The sequence below is a fragment of the Hemiscyllium ocellatum genome, chromosome 28 (genome assembly GCF_020745735.1).
Source record: "Hemiscyllium ocellatum isolate sHemOce1 chromosome 28, sHemOce1.pat.X.cur, whole genome shotgun sequence".
NCBI classification, from domain to species: domain Eukaryota; kingdom Metazoa; phylum Chordata; class Chondrichthyes; order Orectolobiformes; family Hemiscylliidae; genus Hemiscyllium; species Hemiscyllium ocellatum.
Window position 1 is genome coordinate 20,326,476 of NC_083428.1, and position 24,528 is coordinate 20,351,003.

At 37.2% G+C, this 24,528-nt stretch overlaps 1 protein-coding gene across 4 annotated transcripts in view; it reads left to right on the forward strand.

The window, feature by feature from the left end:
• The window catches only part of LOC132829183 (casein kinase I), a 119,110-nt gene that overhangs the window by 50,523 nt on the left and 44,059 nt on the right, over positions 1-24,528 (forward strand). For all 4 annotated transcript variants that reach the window (XM_060846543.1, XM_060846545.1, XM_060846544.1 and 1 more), the window contains exons 2-4: positions 9,005-9,436; positions 18,067-18,107; positions 22,912-22,981. In XM_060846543.1, coding sequence (XP_060702526.1) covers positions 9,253-9,436; positions 18,067-18,107; positions 22,912-22,981 — 295 coding nt within the window. In that variant the 5' untranslated portion in view covers positions 9,005-9,252. The remainder of the gene's footprint in view (positions 1-9,004; positions 9,437-18,066; positions 18,108-22,911; positions 22,982-24,528) is intronic.

Sequence of the window (24,528 nt, forward strand, 5' to 3'; positions counted from 1 at the left end):
AAAGTCACCGAGTTGTGGTCACTGTCCCCGAAGTGCTCACCTACCTCCAAGTTTAACACCTGGCCTGGTTCATTACCTAGAACCAAATCCAATATAGCCTCCCCTCTTGTTGGCCTGTCGACATATTGTGTCAGGAAACCCTCCTGCACACATTGGACAAACACCGACCCATCTAATGAACTCGAGCTATAGCTCTCCCAGTCAATATCTGGGAAGTTAAAGTCCCCCATAACAACCACCCTGCTACCTTCACTCTTTTCCTGAATCATCCTCGCAATATTATCCTCTACTTCTCTAGGACTATTAGGAGGCCTGTAGAAAACACCTAACAGGGTGACCTCACCTTTCCTATTTCTAACCTCAGCCCAAACTACCTCAGATGGCAAGTCCTCTTCCATCGTCCATTCCACTGCTGTGATACTGTCTTTGACAAGTAATGCCACGCCTCCCCCTTTTTTACCCCCATGTCTGATCCTACTAAAACATTTGAACCCTGGAACGTGCAACAGCCATTCTTGTCCCTGTTCTACCCACGTCTCTGTAATGGCCACAACATCGAAGTCCCAGGTACCAACCCACGCTGCAAGTTCACCTACCTTATTCCTTATACTTCTGGCATTGAAGTATACACACTTCAATCCACCTTTCTGGTTACAGGCACATCTGTCCTTGATTTTCTAACTTTCATGAGTTTGGGAGGTGCTGTCACAAGAGCTTTAACCGGTTGCTGCAATGCTGCTTTTAGGTGGTGGAGAAACTGCTTTGGCTTTGGTGTTCAGCTTCTTGAATGGTTCAGCTGGATTCATACAGATAAATGGCAAGTATTCCATCACATTTTCAGACCTGTTCCCTATAAGTGGTGGTAAGCCTCAGGAAATGAGGAGCAATATTCCGTCTAAAGCATGCAGCTGCTTAGAGAGTCCATACACTGATTGGCATGAAGACCCAGTGCCTCTTGGCTCCAGAAGTTGCTGCCGAGTATCAAGGTTGGAGGTAAAGAGATATGCATCAAGGGAAAGTGGCCAAAAGACTTTTTTTAGTGATCCCATTGGACAAAAAGGCCAGTACCACACAATGTGAAGTATATCATTCTATGTTAGACATCCGAACAAATAGGTCTTCCTTGAAGTAGTAACATGGGATCCTTTACGTCTATCTGAGTTAGGACTTTGGCGAAATGTCATCCCATAGGTGCTGTCTGTACTCCAGTACCTCTTATGCATTCAACAAAGGATCTCTGGTTTACACTTCACATTTTGATGTCTTCCTTCTGTGTGGTGGAGAGGTGGTGAGCGGATATAAATATCCGGTCAGATTAATCACAATGTTTGACTATATAAATGAAATGTTTCTGCATGGTAATTCATGTAGAATTACAAGAGAGTTTTAGCTAGGTTGTTTAAAGTGGGGAAATGAAGGGAAAAGCATTGAACAATTGGTGTTGCACAAATGATCAATCATTTTCTATTGCATATGAAAGATATTGAAGGAAGTGAGGTAAGAAACTAGAGGAGCGTTAGCCAGGATCTTGCCTAGACTTGGGAGGTACCAAAATATTGGGGAATTGCTACGTCACATCCTTGTTGAAAAAAGGTTGCAAGGTTAAGCCAGCAATTATAGATCTGTCAAATTAACTTAATTAGTTTGGAAAATTTTAGAATAATTATTTGGGAGAGATTTAGTAGTCACATTGAAGTGGAAAAAGTGAATTGAAAAGCCAGCATGGATTTGTGAAAGGCAGAATATATTTAACTAACTAGAGTTTTTGGTGAAAAGGTAACAAAGGGTCAATGAGGGTAATACTGTTTTTATTGGTGCACATGAGTTTTGAGAAGGTGTTTAGTACAGTGCCACAAAATTGACTTGTTAAAGTTAACTCAATAAAAAAGCTGTAGCAATGTGGATTCAAAGAGTGATAGGCAATAGGAAGCAGTGGTCAATCAATACTTGTTGGGGTTGTTTAAAAGATTTTATAGTGGAATTCCCCAGGAATCAGTATTAGCATGTTGACTTTTCTTGACATGTATTAATGATTTAAATGCTGCTTTTCAGGACCCAATTTCAAAGTTTGCAGATGATGCATCTTAAACTGAGAAGGATAGTGTAAAACTTCAAAAGGAAGGACATTAGACAAGTGTAGGAGTGAGGGATAGGTGGCAGATAATTGCAAGGTGATGCATTTTGGTAGAAAGAACATCGACAAACACTGTAAGCTGCACATTCAATACTAAATTAGGTGCAGGAGGAGAGGGACCTAATCGTGTATGTGCATTGAAGGTAGTAGAGTAGGAGAAGGAAGAAGTTAATAATAGTATCCTGGGTTTTATTAATAGGATCATATGATTGCAAGAGCTAGAAGATGATATTTTTACTTGGAGTAAAGCATCTAATGTGCAAGTGTATGGGGAAGAGGCAGGAAATTGGCAGTTGGTAATGATACTTATTAGCAAACCTGGTGCAGATACAGTAGGTCAAATGGTGGCTGCCTGTGCAGTAACATTTGTGATTTTGAAAGCCCAAATATGTAGTTAGCTCTGTTTGCTAATGTTCACTGATAACAAAAAAAAAGAGCTGTTGATTGGTGTCTGCTCTTGAAGTTTTTCCTTTCCCGCGATGCTCCACTATTTCCTAAAGACTTGCAGTTTGGTTTTCGGTTAAATTTGTTCCATGACATTACTCAGCTTTGACATAACTGCAGTGTTTGCCATGCATTTTTTTTTCAGTGTTGTGACAAATATGTGAAATTATCATGAGCCTCCAGCTTCACATTGTTATTTCAGATAAATGGCAGTTTGTTATACCTAACCTGTGTCCTCAATGCTTTACAATGGTGAGATGTGGACAACATTGGCCAGGTAGGATAAAAGGTTGAATGCTATTTTGTCCTTCGATGTCTCCAAAAATATTTTTTAATTGAGCAGTTTTGATATGCTGGACAGTGGCTGGAACTAGAGGAAGGGGCAATATCACTGCACCATAGGAGCACTATGTCTCAGATATATCCTTCACATTTCTTTGCTGGATAAGGTTACAATCAATGAAATTCGGAAGTGTGCTACTTGCTAAGCTGACATTGGCTACATTAGCTCAGTTGGGTTCATGAGATGGATAATGGTTGTGTATACCCAGTCATCATCATTACAGTGAACTCACCCCTGGGTTCCAAATCTCTCTCTCTCCACCTCTATTATGCAGACATAAAGGAGAAAGATTGTGGACGCTGGCAACTGGGTGACAGTTGCTGCTAGAAGAACATGGGAAATAAGAGCAGGAATAGGCTGTTTAACCCTTCAAGCCCACTCCACCATTCAGTGCAAGTATGTGTAGAAATTACAAAAGTCACCTAAATCTTGGCATTTTACTTGCTGTTTTAGTCAGTCAAAGAGTTGTACAGCACGGAAATAGACCCTTTGATCCAAATCACCAATGCCAACCTGATATCTTAAACTGACCTAGTCCCATTTGCCAGCATTTGGCTCTTATCCCTCTAAACCCTCCTTATTCACACCCCCATCATTTCTTCTGGCAGCTTGTCCCACACATGCCCCCTCCATGTGAAAAAGTTACTTCTTTGGTCCCTTTTAGATCTCTCCTCTCTCACCTTTTAAAATTATGCCTTTTTAGTTTTGTACTCTCTCCTATTCTGAGGTAAAAAGCCTTGGCTATTCACCGTATCCATGCCCCTCTTGATTTTATAAATGTCTGTAAGATTACCAAAAAGCCTCTGACACACCAGGGGAGGAAAAATATCTCAAACTATTCAGCCTCTCCCTATAGCTCAATCCCTCCAACCCTGGCAATATCGTTGTAAATGGTTTCTGAATGTTTTCAAGTTTCACAACTTCTTTCCTATAAGCAAGGAGTTCAGACTTAAAAGAACTTTTAGAATACTGCGTTTGAAATGTGGTCTGACCAGTTTTGATTAAAACATGCCTTCACATCAGGAAAATGTGTGATTTGACATTTTTCTAATGTCGGTCATTTTTAATCATGAGTGAAATTTCCGAAAATGCCTTTTATTTGAAAGCAAACTGAACACCAACAGAACATTTTGACTAGTCGAGACATGGGTTTCCTTGGACTGTTGACTGTGTGAAACCTAACTCCGTTTTCTCTTCATTCCTGTCTGTCTTTCATTGTAAAGCTCATTTAACTGATTATGATCTTCAGATTGCTGGGTTTTGTTTCGCCATGGTATTTGATTAGCTCAATCTGCTGGTGCAAGTGATGCTGGTGTGTAATGGATGCATTTAGAAGAACCGGATCAATTTTTCCAGAATTTTTTCTTTCTGTCCAAAAAGTCAAGTTACAATATTCCTATTTGGTTGTCTGGGGAAGAATATACATCAGTGTCCATTTCAAAAAATGAAAGGAAAGGAGAGATGATGCCACCATGAGCGTTGACAATGTGAAAAAAACTCTCCAGGCAAACTCAAAAGGCATTGTATTACAAAAAGTATTGGCTTCACTTTTCGAATAATTTGTTAATTTCTGTTCACTGTGCATTGTTCATATTGATTGAGAAGTGACTTCCTATTGAGAAGAGCTTCCCATGTAAGAAAAGTATGAACCACAATTGATGCTATAATAGTATTTTGCTCCAATGCTGATATTCCCAAGGCTGCTACTGCATTACTGGCATGTATATTAACCTTTCAATGTTGTGGTTCTTTTAGTGATATGGTATTCAGAATTATGGTAGGGTAACGAGCTTTTAAGCTGCTTTACAAAAGAGCTTTTTCCAATTTGATATTTTTCTGTAGCTTTCCCATCTGCTTGACCAATGCCCTCAAGGGTTGAATTGTATTCCAGTTTCAGAATAGAGTTTTTCCTCAACCACATACCTATCCCACATAGCCTTTGCATATAGATTAGTGCTGGTATATTCAAAAGGAATTGATGCCATCCTCCAATTGAAGAACAGATTCTTCACACTTAATAACATAGAACATAGAACAATACAGCACAGAACAGGCCCTTCGGCCCACGATGTTGTGCCGAACATCTATCCTAGATTAAGCACCCATCCATGTACCTATCCAATTGCCTATTACATCATTTATTGTCTCTAAAGATGCGATGACTTTATTAGTGATAAATATGTGTAAAGTTCAAAGGGAGTGAGATGGTTGGAAGCTCAAAATTGCTGCTGTAAATTTTCAAAGTTTGTTGTTAGGGTATTTTTATCTGCTTTGCATTTAAAATTCTTTTTCCTCTTGTGTGCTTTCAAGGTTTAGCAAGTCTGAAGTGGAAAACTGGTCATATACTTAATGGAAATGTAGGAAACATTCTTAGTAAATACACTTTAGAATGGATGAATGTTAAACACCACCTTAATTAGATGGTTTGTAACAAAGTACTGTAGCAATCTAATTCATCTCAGTCCCATAGATACTGAAGGTAGTGGATATTGATAAAGGTAATTTAACAGCTCATGTGTCCCTACCCCTGGATCGGGAGGCCTGGGTTCATGTCCCACCTGTTTCTGTGGTGTGTAACAACAAAAAATCTCTGAAAGGTCGATTAGAAGAATATGCTGAATAAAAATCAAGAGGAAATTTGTTCTACCTTAACTGAGACTGAGGGATAATACTGAAAATCTGGAGTAAAGATTCTCTTCCAGTTAAGTTTGTTTTTGTAAACTTTCTTCCATACTTTGACTCATCACTCACCAGTATTCATGTGTCAGACAATGTTGTTCTAATTATTGTTTGTACTAAGCACTCTTTGAAACTAAATGTCCATTGGTTCCTATTTGCAATTCTGAAAGGAATTGTTTGGAACAGATTCTTTTGGTCTGACCAGAGGTGGCCCTGACCTTATCCAGCATAATTCACAAACAAAAGCAAAGTAGTGCCAATGCAGAATATCAGAAATAAAAGGGTAATACTGGAGAAACTCAGCAGGTCTGACTACGTAGAGTCATGTCAGATGCACAACTTGGCACTATTTTTCTCTCTCCACATACGCTGCCTGACCTGTTGAGTTTGTCCAGCATTTTTTTCTTTTTAAGAAAAGGTTTTGTGAATTATAAATAAACTGAAAGCTAATTGCAGAGCTAATTTTGGCCAGGGCATCTAGGGAACTTCACTATTCGAATTTTGATAATGCTGAGATTTTGTTAAACTCTCCATCAGTAGTAATGTTGCTGCTGTTTCTACTATTTAATTACTCAAATTCACTCTTAAGAGATGCACTTCACTGCTTTTGAGTTCCAAGGGTAAAAAGATCAAGACATGTATGTCATTTCAATAATGCACTAAAATGATACATTTGGGTCAGGGGTACTTCCAGGTTTACTTTTGTTTTTATTATTTAGAAACCCAAATAGTTCTCAGCAAAATAGCCAATTAGATTGTATTGTTTGGCCAACATTTAACCAGAATGAAATGGTTTAAGCTTGAATATTTTTAAATTATAACAAATGCAATGTTTAACAGTACAACTGTTCTCTCTCTAGCAGTACTGGTATGTATGTATGTATGTATGTATATACACAATACAACATTGACTGTGTAGTTATTTTGGAATAGAAAAGCCTCTAGTCACTCAGCATATTAGGTGGTACCTAATATGTTAAGCCAAAACTTTCCTCTGCACAAATGATATCTACCCTGTTGATTTGTTTCTGGGATTTGTTATATTTTGCTTTTTCTTAGAATGAAGCTGTAGGTATTTGAGTAGCTTGTTTGGTTTTTGAGGTAGGAAGGCAGCACAATCCCACTCTTCCAATAGAATTTTAAAGTGAAGTTTATTTTGCTCATCAGCATTGGGTGGGAAGGTCAGCATAGAAATGAACACCTGAGTCGTTGAACAAAATTTTATCAATGCACTCAATTTAAACAAATATGTAATTGAAAGCTTTCTCAAGAAAATTAGAATAAATTGATTCTATATCTGAATAAGATCTTTGAGTAAGTGTATTTTAAAGTTTTTAACCTACTGCAATGCTGATTAATTTGATTTCAGCACATCTGTAACCCTCCTTCTCTTTAGCACTTTAAATCTTTATCTTCTGTTTTCTTTCTCTCTTCTTTGCAATTTATTCTGTCCCAGTGAAGATTAATATATTGTGAACAGTTTGGCAAACCATGGTACTAAAGTACATTTTATGAAGCATTGTTATCTAGTACTGGAAGCAAACTCAGGAAGTGCTCAAAGTTTTAAATTTTGTTTTAGCTCCCACTGCCACTTTGCTTGTCAATGATGACTAGAGATCATGACAGTAGTTGAGCATGGTTTACATATTTAATTCTGATGCACAAGCGAGAAAATAGTACTTCTGTTTTGTAAATTAGATTCAGATGATGATACCTTTCATTAATTGGTATTCTTGTATCTGTTTTTGCTGAGTTATTGTCGATGTGAAGCCTTCTCCAAAAGCATTGTAAAAGCTAAGTGGAACTGTTTGCTGCTATGGTCCACACTGCAAAGCTGCTTTAACTTGGAGGAATAAAGAAATTCCTGTTGCAGTTCACATATCTCTGACTACATGATTCAATGAATTAATAGTAGTACTCTAGGCTTCTGCTGTTGAGAAATATTCAACAATGATTTGTAACTAACTAGTGTGAAGATGACAAAATCCTCAAGGGCTAAATTTGCTTCAATGTTAGGGACTAAGTTGGTCATCTTTGGAATTTTGTGATCAGATGCAATATATTGCTCCAAAATGTTTCCAAGCATCTGACCAAAATATTTTTAGCAAGTTTTATGGATATTTTATCTCCTGCCATCCACTGCATCTAAACCAATCTGCCATGGGACAATGAAAATTTTGATTATTGAATGCCACCCTTTATACAGAACTTCATGAAGTCCTGGATGCTAAGCTCCAGCTTAGATTTGCTACATTCAAAGGTTTTATCATCTTTTTACAACAACTACGGAGACTTCTAAATGGAGGAATTAAAGTGCTCCGTTTTGAGTATGTGGAGTTTCTCATATCATCTTTAGCTATGGCATATATCCAGAAAGCACTGGCTTTGACAGCATCAATATAAGGTAGAATTGTTTTAACATTAATTGCAGCAGTAGGTACTAGTATTGGAAGCAAATTCAGGAATTTAGTTCTGTGCTGAAAAAATGAATATCTGATAGTTTAAGTTAGTCAATGCAATAACACAGCAAATTTAGTGTCAAAATTATTTTCACTCACTTGAATTGAGCAGCTTTGGAATATGAAAATTAGATTATATCCTAAGAGCATTGCAATATTAATTCAGTGCTGTGGAGTGTAAATAAGTAAAGGTATGATCCCATCTGTAGTCTAATCATGCCATGTAAGAAGACATCCAGCAACATCTGCAATATTTGTTCCATAACAAAAATAGATAAAACAAAGTTGGGCTTGTTGGTTCCCTATATCGTTTGTTAGCTAGTTACCAAAAGGAGGAATTTGTGATTAACTTAGAGCAAACTTTTTCTCCTCCTTTTTGATAGCAAAGCTAGGTTGAATTGTGGCAATACAATCTTAGTGCCTTATGGTTTAAACTGCAAACGTTCACAAAATTAAAAAATACAATTCTAATTTCAAATATCGAACATCGAACATTACAGCGCAGTACTGGCCCTTCGGTCTTTGATGTTGTGCCAACCTGTCGTAGCAATCTGAAGCCCATCTCACCTACATTATTCCATGTAAATCCATATGCTTGTCTATTGACGACTTAAATGCACTTAAAGTTGGAGTATGCGCATATTACAAATTCAGCCTTATGTCTTTGGGTGATGACTTGGAAACTTTAACTCTGTTTTTCCCCTCATTAGATGTATCCTGACCCACTGAATATTTCAAGTGTTTCCTGTTTCTATTTCAGATTTACTACATCCTCGTAGTATTTTGCTTATGTGTCAACATTGATCAAGTTGACATCATCCTTCAATTATTGCAAACTCCTACAGTTTTCCTGCAGAATACAAAAGAATTATTAGGCATGTCATTCACTAACATTGAGACTGTTTTATCATCAAAATATGCTCATTGATTTATTTTGTTTTGTAGGGCTACACGAAAGAAGGAACGTGAAAGAATTCAGCTGTTCCATCTGTATTGTCACTTTGACCTAAGGATGTGTTGTCTCTCAAAAGATGTACAAAAGAAGACAAAAACGGAAGATTTGTCGAGACCTTTGGTGGTGCTAAACTTGTAGTAGCCCATCGTTTTAATCGTGATGATATTCTAAAATTCCAAGTTTTGGCATTGGTTTGCATGGCAAAGTAACCGTGGAGAAGCCAGGCTACCACAAACTTATGGATTTTGATAAGAGAGGGGGGAGGGGTGACACGGAAGAAACGAGAAGAATGTCAAAATCTGGCGGGCGCGGAACCAATTGTGGCCGGAGTACAGGGACCAGTTCTGGAGTCTTAATGGTTGGTCCCAACTTCCGCGTGGGGAAAAAGATTGGATGTGGGAATTTTGGAGAGCTTCGTCTAGGTAAGAAACATCAGAATTGCTGATTCCTTTTATTTCCATGAACAATTGAGTTGGATTTGTACGTTTGACTGTTACAAACAGAATGTCTAATAAATAGAAGGTACAGCAATAGTTTTGTCACGAAGTAATCCAGAGACCTAGGTAAAGCTTTGTGGGCCCGAGTTCAAAAGCCACCATAGCAGATGGTAGAATTTGAATTCAGATTTTTAAAAAAATTTGAAATGAAAGGTCTAATGGTAACCATTTTTGTAAAAACTAATCACTATTGACCTTCAGGGAATGACATTCTAATAGTACTTCCCTGGTCAGGCCCAAGTGTGACTTCAGACTAACAGCCATGTGATTGACTCTTTTAATTTCCCTTTGAAATGGCCTAGCAAGCCCCTCCGATCAGGGGCTTGGGGTTGGCAATAAATATTGGCCTAGCCAGTGATGCTTATCCCATTAATGAAATTTAAAGTCATTGAAATAATTGGTACTTAGCCTGGTTACCAAAGATAAACTTGTATATTCTGAATAATCTCTATCCTTTTGTGTTCTGGTGTTCTACTTAGTCCAATGTACATATTGTCACTTGCCTCAGTTTTGTGTAGATTTTAGATTTAGATTTTATTGTAATGTGTATTTGAGTACAGTGAAAAATATATGACGTTGCCATTCTCTGGTGCCATCTTAGTATACCAAAGGCAAGACTAAAAATACAAGCAGAAATAAATGAAACAGTCAAAAGAAAAGGAAATGTATAAATCACTCCCTTACCTGGTTCTCTCCAGAGAAACAAAGCTACAAAGTCCACCCCTCAGTCTGCAGATTCAGGTTCCCTGAGACCCCGCACTCTGCCACTGTTGGAGTACCACCACCTCTACCAACAGGTACCTGAGCCCAGCCCAAAAAATGCTGAATGTTTAAACAAAACCTCAATAGACCAAATAAGGATTCCAATTTAGTGAGTATTGGAAATGTTGTTTGAATTTGGTTGAGTTAGTGAATTAGGCTAGCAAACTGGGTGTAGCGGCATGACTATTAAGGGAGTTGAGTATGAGAATAGGGATGTCTTCCTGCAACTATACATGATGCTGGTGAGAACACATCTGAAGGACTGAGAGAGTTTTGGTCCCCTTATTGAAAGAAAGATATCATTTTATTGGAGGCAATTCAGAGAAGATTTGCAATGATGATCCTTATGTGAAGGGTTGTATTATCAGTAAAAGCTCAACAAGTTGGAACTCTCCTCTTAAACTCCAGTGAGCAATGAGAGATCGGCATTTGTTCATCACTTATTGCCTGGACAAGGAGTTGAGCTACCTTCTTGTGATATGGCAATCTTTGAGGAGTAGGAAAGGCTGTAGTTCTGTGGAGGAGGGAGTTCCTAGATTGTTACTCTATTTGCATGATTTCAGGGTATACATGACTTGAGAATTTGCAAGTGGTGATGCTCGCAAGCATCTGCTGATGTCCTCCTAGGCAATGGAAGTTGTGCATGTGGAAGGTACTGTTGAAGGAGACTTTGTATGTTAGTTACTGTAGGGCATCTAGTAGATGGTACACTCTACTACGTCAGGGAGTTATTAGTGAAGGAAGAGAAATTCAAGATGCTTCTTACAAGATGGTGTTAAGCTTCTTGAGTGTTCCTGGAGCTGCACCAATCCAAACAAGTGGAAAATGTTCCATCCTTTGTAGCCACAGTGAGGGTAAAAATCTAGAAATTCCCTTTCCCACAGAAGTACAGGTTAGGTATTTGGAGACAAAATGAGAATGGATGACTGCCACATTAGTCCAAGCAAATAGGGCCTCCTGTACTGAGCAGTTGAGATGTGCACAAGTTGCTGCTTAGCTGCACTGGGGCTAACAACCTCACTGGTGATGTTCCAGAGGCTTTAAAATAAATTTGCACGGTGATGAAAACCTGAAGGTGAAACTGGTAAAGTAAAGTAAATAAAAATCAAAAAATAGAAGATGGTTGAAGTATAGGTTTGTATCAAATAGGCTCAGTAAAGCATATTTAAAAAGTAGTTCAAGGCAGTCAATCTGAATACACGTGGTATTCGGGAAAGTTTGATGGTTTGAATCACACATGAGAAAATGTTTTTTAAAAATTCCTATAATGAAGACATGGCAATAGGATGACCAGGTTTGTAAACTGATGGTCAAGGATATTCTTCAGCATTTAGGAAGAATGGGCAAAAAGGAAAAGGAGGTGCAGTACCACTTTTAAAGGGCAGAAATAGCATCTACATATACCCAATCTGTTTCAACTCTTCAACATAGGCAAAAGCCATTTCCTGGTTCGTTTCCCAGTAATTTGATCACGACATTGCCCTTTCAACCTCCCTTGTTTAAAATTTAAACAGCCTGACAGTTAACTGTCAATCAGCATTAATTTGTGCATTTTCCAAGGCAATGTCTTTACCAGAGTTCCACCCACCAATCAATCAACATACTCCTCTCATACAGTACAATTGTTTGCTTTTCTCCTTGAATTGCTATTCTTGCAAATTGTGCTGACAAATGCAAGGTCGCTGCTTAACAAAATGTATTTTTCAGCAGTACCCCAGTTCTCTACTGCTAAACAATTATTTAAGTACTTTAGTTAAATATCTAAGTCATGTTTAAGTTCACGCCTTTTTAAAAAAAAACAAAATTGCTCCCAAGTCTGCTGATTGCTTTGCTTTGCCCATTTTTATTCAGGTGTACACTTATTTCCAGTGAAGTCAGTTAGTTACATTTTTCTGTTCAAATAATCTGTCAATATTTTGTAATTTTTGCTTCCTTCTGTATCTATAATCTGTATCTATAATGCCATCTATCATTTGAGTCATCAGCATCTTTGAATATGTGGTTTTCGATCCTTGTCATATTGTGAAGCCCCAACAATGATCATTGTATGTCATAGAGTCATCGAGATGTACAGCATGGAAACAGACCCTTCGGTTCAACCGTCCATGCTAGCCAGATATCCCAACCCAATCTAGTCCCACCTGCCAGCACCTGGCCCATATCCCTCCAAACCCTTCCTATTCATATACCCATCCAAATGCCTCTTAAATGTTGCAATTGTACCAGCCTCCACCACTTCCTCTGGCAGCTCATTCCATACACGTACCACCCTCTGCGTGAAAAAGTTGTGTAACCAGGTCAACTACTTACCTTGCCAATGACATCCATAGATATTCCCCCTTCATTCTTAGTCGCCTTTTCAATATCTAAATAGGTTTCTGTAGCCAGTTCTACTCTTTCCAAATCTATGTTGTCTGCCTGACCTGAATTTAATTTTCAAACGTGCTATCTTAATTATAGGTTCTTGCAATTGCTTGACTACAAATGTCAGGCTAACTGGCCTTCATTCTCTTTGTTTTCCTGAAACACCTTTCTGAAATAGTGTGCTTTTAAAAGGTCTTAAGTTTGAGTAAAGAAAACTTTGGAGAAACACCTATTTGGGACCCTGTTTGCCACCTTTATTCTGTGATTTGTATCATTTCCTTCTCTAGGATCTTGCTATTTTTGCATACTTCAGTTTTATCTTTTAGCCCTTTTAGTTTAATCTTTTATCTCTCTAGTTATCTGACATCTTTGACTCTTGGAGCTCTTTTCTCCTTTTCCTCTGTCGCAGTTAATTCTTTTTTTTTAAATCCATCTCATTATCCTATTTTTTTTCATTTAATAGGTTTGTCTGGTTCCTAGGAACTGTCTCCACCTCGTGTCAGAAAGCAATCTTCACTACCTGCTTACCTTATTCTTTTGATGCTAGCATCTTGGCTGTGTTAGGTTATTGTGTTATGATTGCTATTAGCTAGTCCACTTAATCCAGTCAATATGAAGTTCGAGTTCCCGTTAAAACCAATCCATTTTTACCACCTGATAGTTTGATCTTTGCATTTACACAATCGCAACTTCACAGCTGCTATCAAGAAAATGTCTTAAATTCATGTTTTAATTCTACCCATAAAATCTTCACTACCTGCTTACCTTATTCTTTTGATGTTTGTTTTTAGTCACAATGGCTACTCCAACCCTACTACCATTTTCTGTCTTTCCTATAGATCTTTTAAAGCAAGTGTGTTTTGTTGCATTTTTGAGCATTTAAATGTGTCTCAGTAATGACTACTATGCTATATTCTTCAACTTGAATTTGCACAGTCAAGTTTTTGTAAACTGCTATGCTCCTCTTACTCCCTTGCTCTGAGGTTTAATTTAGATTTCCTATTGCCTGCAACATCTGAAGGATGATTTCAAATTTCTTTTGCATGTGTTTGACCTGTTATCCCACTGCTTTTGTCGTTGGCACATTCCACAAATCGCCCAACTTAACTTAAATCTTTGGAAGTACACCCCGCTTATCCCTTCTGCTCTGGCCGGAATTGCACAAGTCGAAAAGTGTGCTTTTCCATGCCACAGCATGTCAAGCAGCCTTTGAGGAGCAGGAGAATCAACGTTTTGGGCATAAGCCTTTCATCAGAATTGTACAAGCAGAGTCCATCTCAATAGTACAATCCCTTTCTGTTTCAAACCTCTTTCTGGCATCCTTTGCCACTCCTTTTTAGCCATGTGTTGATTTCTGAATCTGCTGAAATTATAATCCAGATATTATAACTTTTTTTTGGTTCATTCTTATTTAGCTTCTAATTCCTTCCTCTTCTGCTTCAGATGTTTAGCTGTGAGATCTCCAGAACCCATGGTGCCAGGCAGACAGAACAGAATTCTTGTTAATTGACACAACTCTCTGCAGTAATTTGTTTGACAGGAATGTCTTCTGTTGCCACATTCCTTCTTACTATCCCTGTCCCCAAACCTGAATGGCCTCCTCCATCATAGTGTTGTGATAAGGTTGTTCATCTATCCGTTGCTGTCGTTTTCTCAGAGGTAGAAGTCTAAAACTGACTGTAAAGTCAAATTTACATATAAATAAAGATATAATTAAATTATTTCTAAGATTAATCACTGGTTAGAAGTGGAGTAACTTTGGAAATGAATAAAAATTCAATTTTTAAAAATTTGTGGCATATTCTTTTTTAACTTTTTGCTTGTGGCCTTTTGAGTTATAGGAGGTGAAAGAATTCAGAATTTTAAAAAACTTAACTTATGGTTTCTCCAGTTGTTGAAATTGCCAGCCACAGACACCAGCCAGATAGCAGAGAGAAATTAAGCCATGGTAGAGCATAATATCAAGAGTTCTGAGTAGGCTATCGTCTGACTTCAAGATCTCCCAACAAAAGGATATTCAAACCCTGCAGTATGGCTGAACCTGTGAGGAAGTGAAATGTTTTCAATCAAAACAAGTCAAGCTGATGCTGCCAGTGAAAAGCCATAGTGTGACATAAAAAGTTGATATCACTAAGGAGCTGAGAGATTCCACCATTTGAGTTGCCCAGTGGTTCTGAAGGATTTAAAAAAACTATCTTGTGCATTCAATAAGTGGTTATCCTGTTCAGCAGCAAGGAGGATAAGAATGGCTGCTATGACAACTTTGAAGAAGCTATGTTAAAGAAATACAAGGCAGCTTAAGCAGAAAACATTCGCACCTCTGATCCAATCTTGCAGGTAAAGGGAATCACACTTGCAAACAGGCTGGGCCACGTGGCGTTTAGTTGGACTAAATCACGATAAGGCATGTCATAGTTTTCCATGTGGTAAGTAGTGAGGGTGTGGCACTTTAGGGAAGGCAACTGTAATTCCAACTCAGTGACTTCACTTTGCATCCTGAATGTAGAAGACCCTGCATCTAGTAAAATTTACCATGTGGAGGATGTTTTGTTCATTATGCTTTTATCTAAGATGTGGACTATGTTCGTTCTTGCTTTAATATAGCTGTAAAGCAGCTCCTCCACTGTTTAGGTATCTCATCATTTTGAGAAATGCTGGCACATTTCGGGCATGACAGGTTACTTATCTGGTTTCTCTTAAGAATACCTTATTTTTTTCAAGAATACCTGATTCATTTCATTTCCAAATGTGATTTGTATTCGCTGACTAGAATTTTCATAATCCCCTCTTTTTTTGAGTCTTGTGACATATCTGTTATTCTTTAACTTTAAAGTTGTGAGCCTGGTTATTAAATTTTTATCTGATTCTACATTCAACAAAGTCTTCACATAAATCTTCAATAAAATTGCTACTCTTCATATATGTTTAGTCATCCCTCATACTCCTGTCCCCTTTTAATTTGAGAATTAATCTTGGAATTATCCTTTCCACTTTTAATAACTGATTCTTTTTCAAATAAGAAGTAAGGACTATAGACACACTGCAGCTGTAATCTCTCAAAGGCTAGATATAATTTTCTGAATTACATTGGTTGATGAATAAAGGAAAGAAGGCACTTTACAAGCTAGTACAAAAGTACTTTTAAAATGCTATCACTTTGTAGTTTCAGAAATAGGGCATTGGCAAATGTTGACCAGGACACTGAACAGTACTGCCCTCCTGATTTGTTTTTGGAAGAAGATCAGGCTAATATTGTACAACATTGGAATTATTACCAGTATTTATTCTTGCACACAAGTCTTTTTTCGCGTTCAAATTGTGATCTGGGTACAGATTATATTGTCATGTTTGGCTTGTTTCAAAGTTTATTTTTCTTACCAAATCTCTGAAAATTCATTTGCATTTCTGCCAAAAAATAAATTTCGCTATGCACCAGTGCACTTGGGTGGTGTTTTAGAACATAATTACCACAAATTTTGAAATTAAAATGTTCTAATCTAATGCAGTTTCATTAATATGGGTGAAGCAGGGTTTTGCCACAAAATGAACATTTTAATAATCTCTCGTTAATCACCTGAGAGTAACCTGCCTTTAAATAACTGAAAATAGCTTTGAAAGACAGTATTAAGTTAGTTACATTGGCGCATAGTTGTTTGGTAGGAGAAAGTGAGGACTGCAGATGCTGGAGATCAGAGCTGAAAAATGTATTGCTGGAAAAGCGCAGCAGGTCAGGCAGCATCAAAGAAGCAGGAGAATCGACGTTTCGGGCATAAGCCCTTCTTCAGGAAGTTGTTCAGTGCTTAGTAAATTTAGAGGTTGTTTGCTGTCGGTGGCAAAGTGATGGTGCTTAACACCAATGTCAGAAGCAATGGGGTGACCGTAGAGGTTTATAAAATCACGAAGAGCATGGATAGGGTAAATAGGCAAAGTCTGGGGTTGGGGAGTCCAGAACGAGAGGGCATTGGTTTAGGGTGAGGGGGGAAAGATACAAAAGAGACCTCGGGGGCAACTTTTTCCACAGCCAGAATGGTACCTGTTTGGAATGAGCTGCTAGGGGAAGTGGTGGAGGTTAGTATGATTGTAACATTTAAGAGGCATTTGGGTGGGTAATGAATAGGAAGGGTTTGGAGGGATATGAGCCGGGTGCTGGCAGATGGGACTAGATTGGGTTGGGATATCTAGTCAGCATGGACAAGTTGGATGGAAGGATCTGTTTCCGTGCTGTATATCTTTATGACTCTGACTCTGACTCTAAAGCTGTCCACAAAGACCTAAAAAGCTTTTTATAGGTTCATTACTGCTGACATGAGTTGTATTCTGTTACCACCTAAAACCCTTCAGGTCTTTAGCAATAATAATATTGAACAACCTGGCAACTATTATATTAAAGAACAAAATCAGCAAACAAGCATCAACCAATAAGGTTCTCTGATGCAATGGAAGCATAAGTGAAATTTACTACTTTTCTTTATAATTTAAAAGAAACTAAAATAGGAGGTCTGGCCATACACATAGGGTTGAGGTTGAAGTTGTATAGCAGTGTAAACATTAAGAAATAATTCATTGTTTTTAAAAAAGTATTTACTTTTTAATGGAATTGTGAGCTTGAGGATTGTTCCTTAAGATTTTCTCGAACTGAGGGATCACTCATAAATAATTCTGACATGACTTGGCATTAAAAAAAATAGGCTGCACTTAATTTACCATTACATTTTTAGGTGACCATAATTAAGGTTAATAAATAAGTGTTGATGACAACTTGATGATTTTGAATGGATTTCTATCTGAGTATTCAGTCATTCATCCTGGGGAGGAAAGCAGAATCTATGCCAGAAATGTGGAGATTTCAGCTTTAACTGCATATTGTGATAGTATAAAAAAACTTTTAGTTTTATAGAACAAAGTCCTTGAGTATTGACAGTTTCATTGTGAGTATTACTGTAAAACTCAGATTATTAAAAGCTTTCAAAACACGTTAATTTGTATTCTTGGGCCTCTTAAAACAAAATTTAAAAGTTTGAATCTCCTCGAGTCTGAAACAGGCACAGTTACTGGAAATTCTCAGTAATGATAAATTCGGTCTCTGAGCATAACCAGTCTAATGGGCAATGTTTTTAAACTGGTGCAAGCGATTATGTAACTTGACTTATGCCAAACATAATTTGTGCTTACAATTATTCAACCTTCTGCTAATTCAGTTGATTTTGGTCGAGGTATGCTAAAGAATACAATTCTACCTAACCAGAACCTCTGAGCATGATTAATATTACCGAATAGCGTCCATAAATTAGTTAGTTTTACAGCTTTTTCAATTAAAAAAATTAAGGGAATTTGCATATCTTTCTTAATTAACAGCAATAAGGCATTACTGATTAGGTGTTTCCCTTCTTTAACTTCATCTTATTTCTTTTGCTTTTCCTTCCTTCTAGGGAAGAATTTATACACAAATGAATATGTGGCCATCAAACTGGTAAGTTTATTTTCCATGGGTAACAGGTATAATAATATATCTGTCTTATTGAACTTAAATTACAGTAATGCTGAATACCTCAACCAAGGATTTCAGAAGTCACTGTTAATATTAGTTTGATTTTAAACAAAAAGCCTGGAATTTCAAGGTAATTTTTAAAAATGCACTCATTATTCCAAATAAAGCCAAATGTTTGAGTAGAAAGAATTCAGATAGAAGTTCCCTTCCTTATAGCACTGTGGTGTACCTTGTTTCCCAAGGACTGCAATTCAAGAGAGGAACTCACTGCCCCGCCTCCCAGGACAATTAGGAATGGGCAACAAATATTGCTCTGTATACATGAGTTTTCTACTCGTTAGTTTGATGTGGGAATTGTCCAAGCCAGCAATTCCCACATCACACTAACGAGTAGAAAACTCCTGTATACTGAGCAATATTTCTAACCCTCTGATCGCTACAGATTAATAGCATGAATTGATCATTTGTATTTCCACTACAAAAAAGATATACTTTAACCACAGAGTTTCTTTATCCAATTAAAAAAAGAACAATTTGACTAGAAATGTTTTAAATATCCTAGTATATTTCCAAATTTGGATTGAGCCGATGAGCCACACTTCACTTTCAAATTGATGTTACCATCTGAATGCCTTGTGAAAAATATCCTACAGCCTGTATGTGATTTGTAAAGTGCAATTATATAATGCATGAAAACCTTTTGCCCCTCATATCCTTCATCATTAGAAGGAAATGCAATGATCTGCCCAGCAGTAATTCAAGAACATTGTTAGGTATTCTATTGAGTAATTAATGTTTACTGTTTTTATAGAATATGATTTGTAAATGTGCTTTCAAAATTCACCAGTGCTATAAATCCCTCTGTCATTAATTTTGTACGGCATATTTGATATTTTGGGAATTGTGCACCTTATTTTCTACTGAATGTTACAATAGGAAATGGTCCCTTCCCTGTAGCCCAAAAAATCTATCTATCTCCTGGTACTTTTCCAAGTGTCTTTGGAAATCCACAGTTGAATCTGCCCCACCATCTTTTTGGGGCAGTCTATTCCAGATTTATGGTGGTCATTTTAACCCCCCCACCTTTTTTGTTTTCCTTGTGATACTTTCGGCTTTTTACAATTGCTTTAACTCTATGTCCTCTGTTCCTTTCTACGTATGAGATCAGTTTCTATCTACTGTCTGAACTACACATAAAATTGAATACCTCTTAAATCATTTCTTGACCTCCCCTTTTCCAAGTAACGCAACCTCAGCGTCAGCAGCTTATTCATGCAACTGAAGTTCCTCATCTCTGAAATTATTAGTCTAAATATTTCCTGCACCCACCTGAAAGATTTCACATTCCCAAAGAGCAGGCCATCTTGGACTGGATATTATCCAACAAGCAAGGAGTAATTCGTGGTGTAGTTGTGAATGACCCCTTGGGGGTGAATGACAATCGTGTTATTCTTTAAAGGTAGAGAGTGAGGTAGTTGATTCTGAGACTAGGGTTGTATATTTTAATAAAGGAAACTACAAGAGTATGAGAATTGAGTTAACTGTGATAAATTTGGAAATTTTACTGAAAAGAATGAAGGTGGATATATAATGGCAAAATTTCTAAGAGCAAATGGATGAACTACAAAAATTGTTTATTCCTGCCAGGCAGAAGAGTGCAAAGAGATCAATCGCCAAACCATGGTTTAAGAGGGAAGTTGGTATTAAATGCAAAAAAAGAGACGTAGAAATTGGTAAGAAAAACAAATCAATAGACCTGGGGATTGAGTGACTCCCTTGTATAAAATTTAAAGTGCATAGGACTGGGAATAGTGTATAGAAAATTGGCTAACAGACAGGAAAGAGAATAAGTAGGTCCTTTTCTGAATGTAGACAGTGACTACCACAGGGATCTGTACCAGGACCCCAGCTAATCACAATATATGTTAGTGATTTCGATGAAAACCAGATGTAAAGTGTCACAGTTTACAAATGACGCCAATCTAGGTGGAAGATTGAGCTATGAGGAAGTTGTAGAGATTTGCAGTATAATTTGGACAGACTGAGTGAGTGGTCGAATGCATGGTCGATGCAATATATTGTGCATAGATGTAAGGTTATTAACTTGGGTAGCAAAAGTAAGAAGGCAGAATATTATTTGAAAGGCTTTGACTGTGGAGAATGTTCAAGATCTGGGTGTCCTTGTGCACTAGTTACTGAAAGCCAGCACACAGGAAGCAAGCGGTAAAAAAGCAAACACTCTGTTGGTCTTCATAGCAGGAGGATTCGAATACAGTAACAAGCATGTCTTGCTGCAATTATATAGAGCGTTGGTGAGGCTGAAATAATGTGAGCAGTTTTGATTTTTTAAAATCTGAATAAGGATGTTCTTGCTATAAAGCGAATGCAATGTAGGTTTACTAAAATGATTCTAGGAGCGGCAGGGCTGGTGTATGAAGATAGTGGGGGAGTCCAGAATCAGGAGTCATAGTTTAAGGATAAGGTGTAAACCTTTTGGGACTTGGATGAGGAGAGATTTCTTAACCCAGAGAGTGGTGAGCCTGAAATTGACTACCACAGAAAACTGTTGAGGCCAAACATTTGTGTTTTCAAGGAGGAAGTAAATATAACTTGTCAGGCAAAGGGAACCAAAGGATATGGCGAGGCAGGGGATTAGGATAGTGAGCTGGATGATGAGCCATGATCTTGTTGAATGGCAGAGCTGGCTTGACGGATTAAATGGCCTACTTCTAATTTCTCTTTTATTCCTCCGTAATGCATGGTGCCCAAAATATGGCATGAAATGCCTGTTCAGGCCAATTCAATGTTATGTAGTGATTCTTCATAACTACTTGTACTGTCCACCTCTATTTATGAAACTCAAGATTATTGCCTTTTTAAGTATTTTTCAACCTCTCGGCTTCAATGATTTGAGTATATGTGTCCCACATCTCTTTACACCTTTCTTTTCCTCATTTTTATTCCTTTATTTTCTTATTTCCTTCTTGGTTATTCCTGCAATTTTATCTTCATCATCAGTTTCTTAAAGGCAGCTCATTGTTTCAATGTGTTTTGCCTAGCAATCTTTGATTTCCATTTACCAGGAATAGATTTTTTTTTTATTCCTCAACCCTCTGCAATCAACCCTTTTACAACTTAATATTTTTACCCAAGGTTATTTCTTGGCCTTTTCCACAGCTGATCTCTAAATGCCCTTGTACTGACACTTGATCTATTTGATGCACTTTATTCACCAGAAGCTGATTAGACAATGTCTCCCTCTTTTTTTTAGGTTGAAAATGTATTGCTTAAGAAAATCCTCTGAATATTCTTGAAAAACTCTTTTCCTTCTCCACTTTACAGCATTACTATCCCAATCTGTATTAGGATAATTGAAGTCCCTATTATGATTAGTTCTTGGAACCCTCTATAATCTTGCTGAAAATTTGCTTCAGATTTACTTATTTTACTTCATACTACTTGGTTGTTCAAAGTTAGTTGTTCATAAATGTAATATGGACGTTTAATGTAATTAAAACAAAAGATGACTTATTGAATAATTATAAATAATTACGCAAAATAATTAAACATTTCAACATAGAAATTCCTCAGCAGAGTTGTTGTAGCAGTTGAGCACAGTACAGATGTGCCTTGTGGTTACCTCATTTACTTTACATCTCAGCTCATTGCTGAAGGAGAGCAAACAAAGGGAAGATGATGTCTGTTCAGCTGCTGAATGCCTCCTAGTGGTCATTATGTGCATTTCTATTCAACGCAGCCTTAATGTTAAAGTTTGTACACCGTTTAATAATTTGACTTAAATTTTGATGGGAGAGGACTCTTGTTAATTAAATGTGAAGTGATTTTTTTTTATTATGTCTGAATTGGATGCAAAATGGCACTTTTTTTCCAACATTGTGTCCAGCTAACTGTTTGTGAAATGCAAGTCATGTTATAGTTCAGTACTTACTCCAACTCAAAGTTTGGGAAAAGGTATTTTCCACATGATAACATTATCACAAAACCTGCAAGCTGTACCTTTTGACCTTGTTTATCCAGGACATGCTAGTCCAGAAGTGGCAATAATCCCTAATTGTAGTTTTGGCCTCTGGAGGTCATAGGTATGCCCTGCATTCTTTTGAAGTATGAAAATATTCTGATATCAAATCAGTTTGTACAGATTGAATTATGCAAAGACATGGAACAACATAGAATCAAAGCAATGAGTAAATGCATTTACTCAGTGCGGTTGAAATATTTTTCAAACGTTTATATTGAAAATGGTTTTAGAAATAAAAAAACTTTGTAATGTATTGATGTAAGTGAATGATAGAACCTTTGCGGTATATCAGAGTTCAGCTCTATAGCCAAAGCTATTGGTATGTTCCTTGGCTATTTCATTCCATGACCACCTGAAATTGGAACTGTTAAATCACTGCTGCATCCTAATGGAGCATATTGCATAATCTGCTAATTAACAAGTTCAGTTACTACTGATGATTTCCTTGTGCAAAAAGATATGGTGCTTAACAAAAAAAAAAATTGGACCCTTATTGTCCGTTTAGTTGATTTTACCTGCTGCCATAAGTTTTTTTTTAAATTTCTGGCATTTGTTTGAATTTTAGGAAACTACTTTTTATTTTGATGGAAAAGGTAAAACAAAAATATGCCCTTGTTCCATCACAACTTATCATTGACCAAATTTGGCTTAATGTAAACTTTAGACAGTTAGAGAAATTCAACATTTATTGTGTTCACAAGCCATTCAACAAGCTCTTAAAGTTACAAATATTTAAATGCTTCCTAGGAACCTATAAAATCCAGGGCGCCGCAACTTCATTTGGAGTACAGATTCTACAAACAGCTGGGAAATGCAGGTAAGAATTGACATTATGTTTAATTTGTTTCATAATTCATGAGGTGGTTGTTTGTACATGCTACTTTTTGTATAATGGTAACCTGAAGAATCAATATCTTTTTAATATTTTTGCTTTAAAACAATTTGATTTCAAGCATTGCCTCCAAGAGTTCTCCGGAACGAGAATTTATGGACCACAGTTAATCCTCATCTATTGCCACTTCACATTTCCTTGTCAGCTTCAAGGCTTTTGCTTACTTGACTCCAGTTCTTCAAATGCAGTTCCTTTCCTGTAAATTTCAGACCCATACATGCCCATCTTTTATTTTATAGTTTCTATGACTTCTGTTCTCATTCATCTCTGTTTTATTGTTATTCTCTCTGCTGTGTTTTTACGCTAATCTTCCCCTGACAAAATGAAAACTACCTTTTCAACTTATCATGAGCATTACCATAAAATAAACCTTATTTGCATAACCTATTGGATCCTTTTTAACCACTGTATTCCGATTTTCCAAAAACTAAAATACATTTTGGGTGACATCATTTTGGACTGGCATTTTTCATTTTCTTAATTTCCTTTGGATCCACTGTATAGAAAACCATGGAGCTCCCTGTGTTGTAGGATTATAATTTTCATGAATAATTACTTGCATTAAGTTTTTCTCTTTGATTTTGGTATTTCCTTATCTGATTTTCAGGCTTATTAAAAATGCTTTAGAATATCCTGCATTAAGGATGCTATTTATAAGGATGCTGTTTGGTGGTCAGGGTTTTGTGTACAAATCACATTATTTGTATTGTCAGTAGCAATTCTAACAAAGGTTGTGCAGGAAGCCAAAATTGAAAGGATTGTAGAGTTTTGAGAAGAGGCAAGGCTGCGGATGCATTTGTAAACTAGAATGCAAATTTTAAACTAAAGGTGCTGCTGGACTAGGGGGCGATATAGATTGGTGTAAACAGATGATTGGTGAATTGGGTAAGGTGAAAATTAGTATAAAGGTAGCAGAGTTTTGTATAAACCAAATAGGGCAGCAAGGACTTAGAATAGTTGAGGCTTGAGGGAACAAAGCGATGAGGTCTTTAGCAGTAGATGTACTGAGGCACCTGTGAACAATACAATCAAGATAGAAATTGTCTATGTTGCAAATCATCTTTGAGAGTAAATGGGGCAGAGAGGCAGTGGCATTATGATAATGTCACTGGAAGCAGTAATTCTGAACCCCAGGTAAATGCTCTCGGGACAAAGGTTCTAGTTAGTGGACTAGGCAGTGACCAAGGATCATAGGGATCAGGTACTTGGCTTCCAGTCTTCTCAATAATATATTAGAGTTAAATCAGGCACTGATGTCCTGTAAGCAGTTTTGGTCTGCTTATTGAAGAAGAGAGATTTCATTTGGAGGCGGTACAGGGAAGATCCATTAATGATCTGTGCTATGGAGGGGTGGTTTTATGAGCAAAGATTCAACAGATTGACTCTAATATTGGAATTTAGAAGAATTAAAGATCACCTCATTCAAGCATATAGAATTCTTAAGAAGCTTAACAGGATAAATGCTGAGAGGA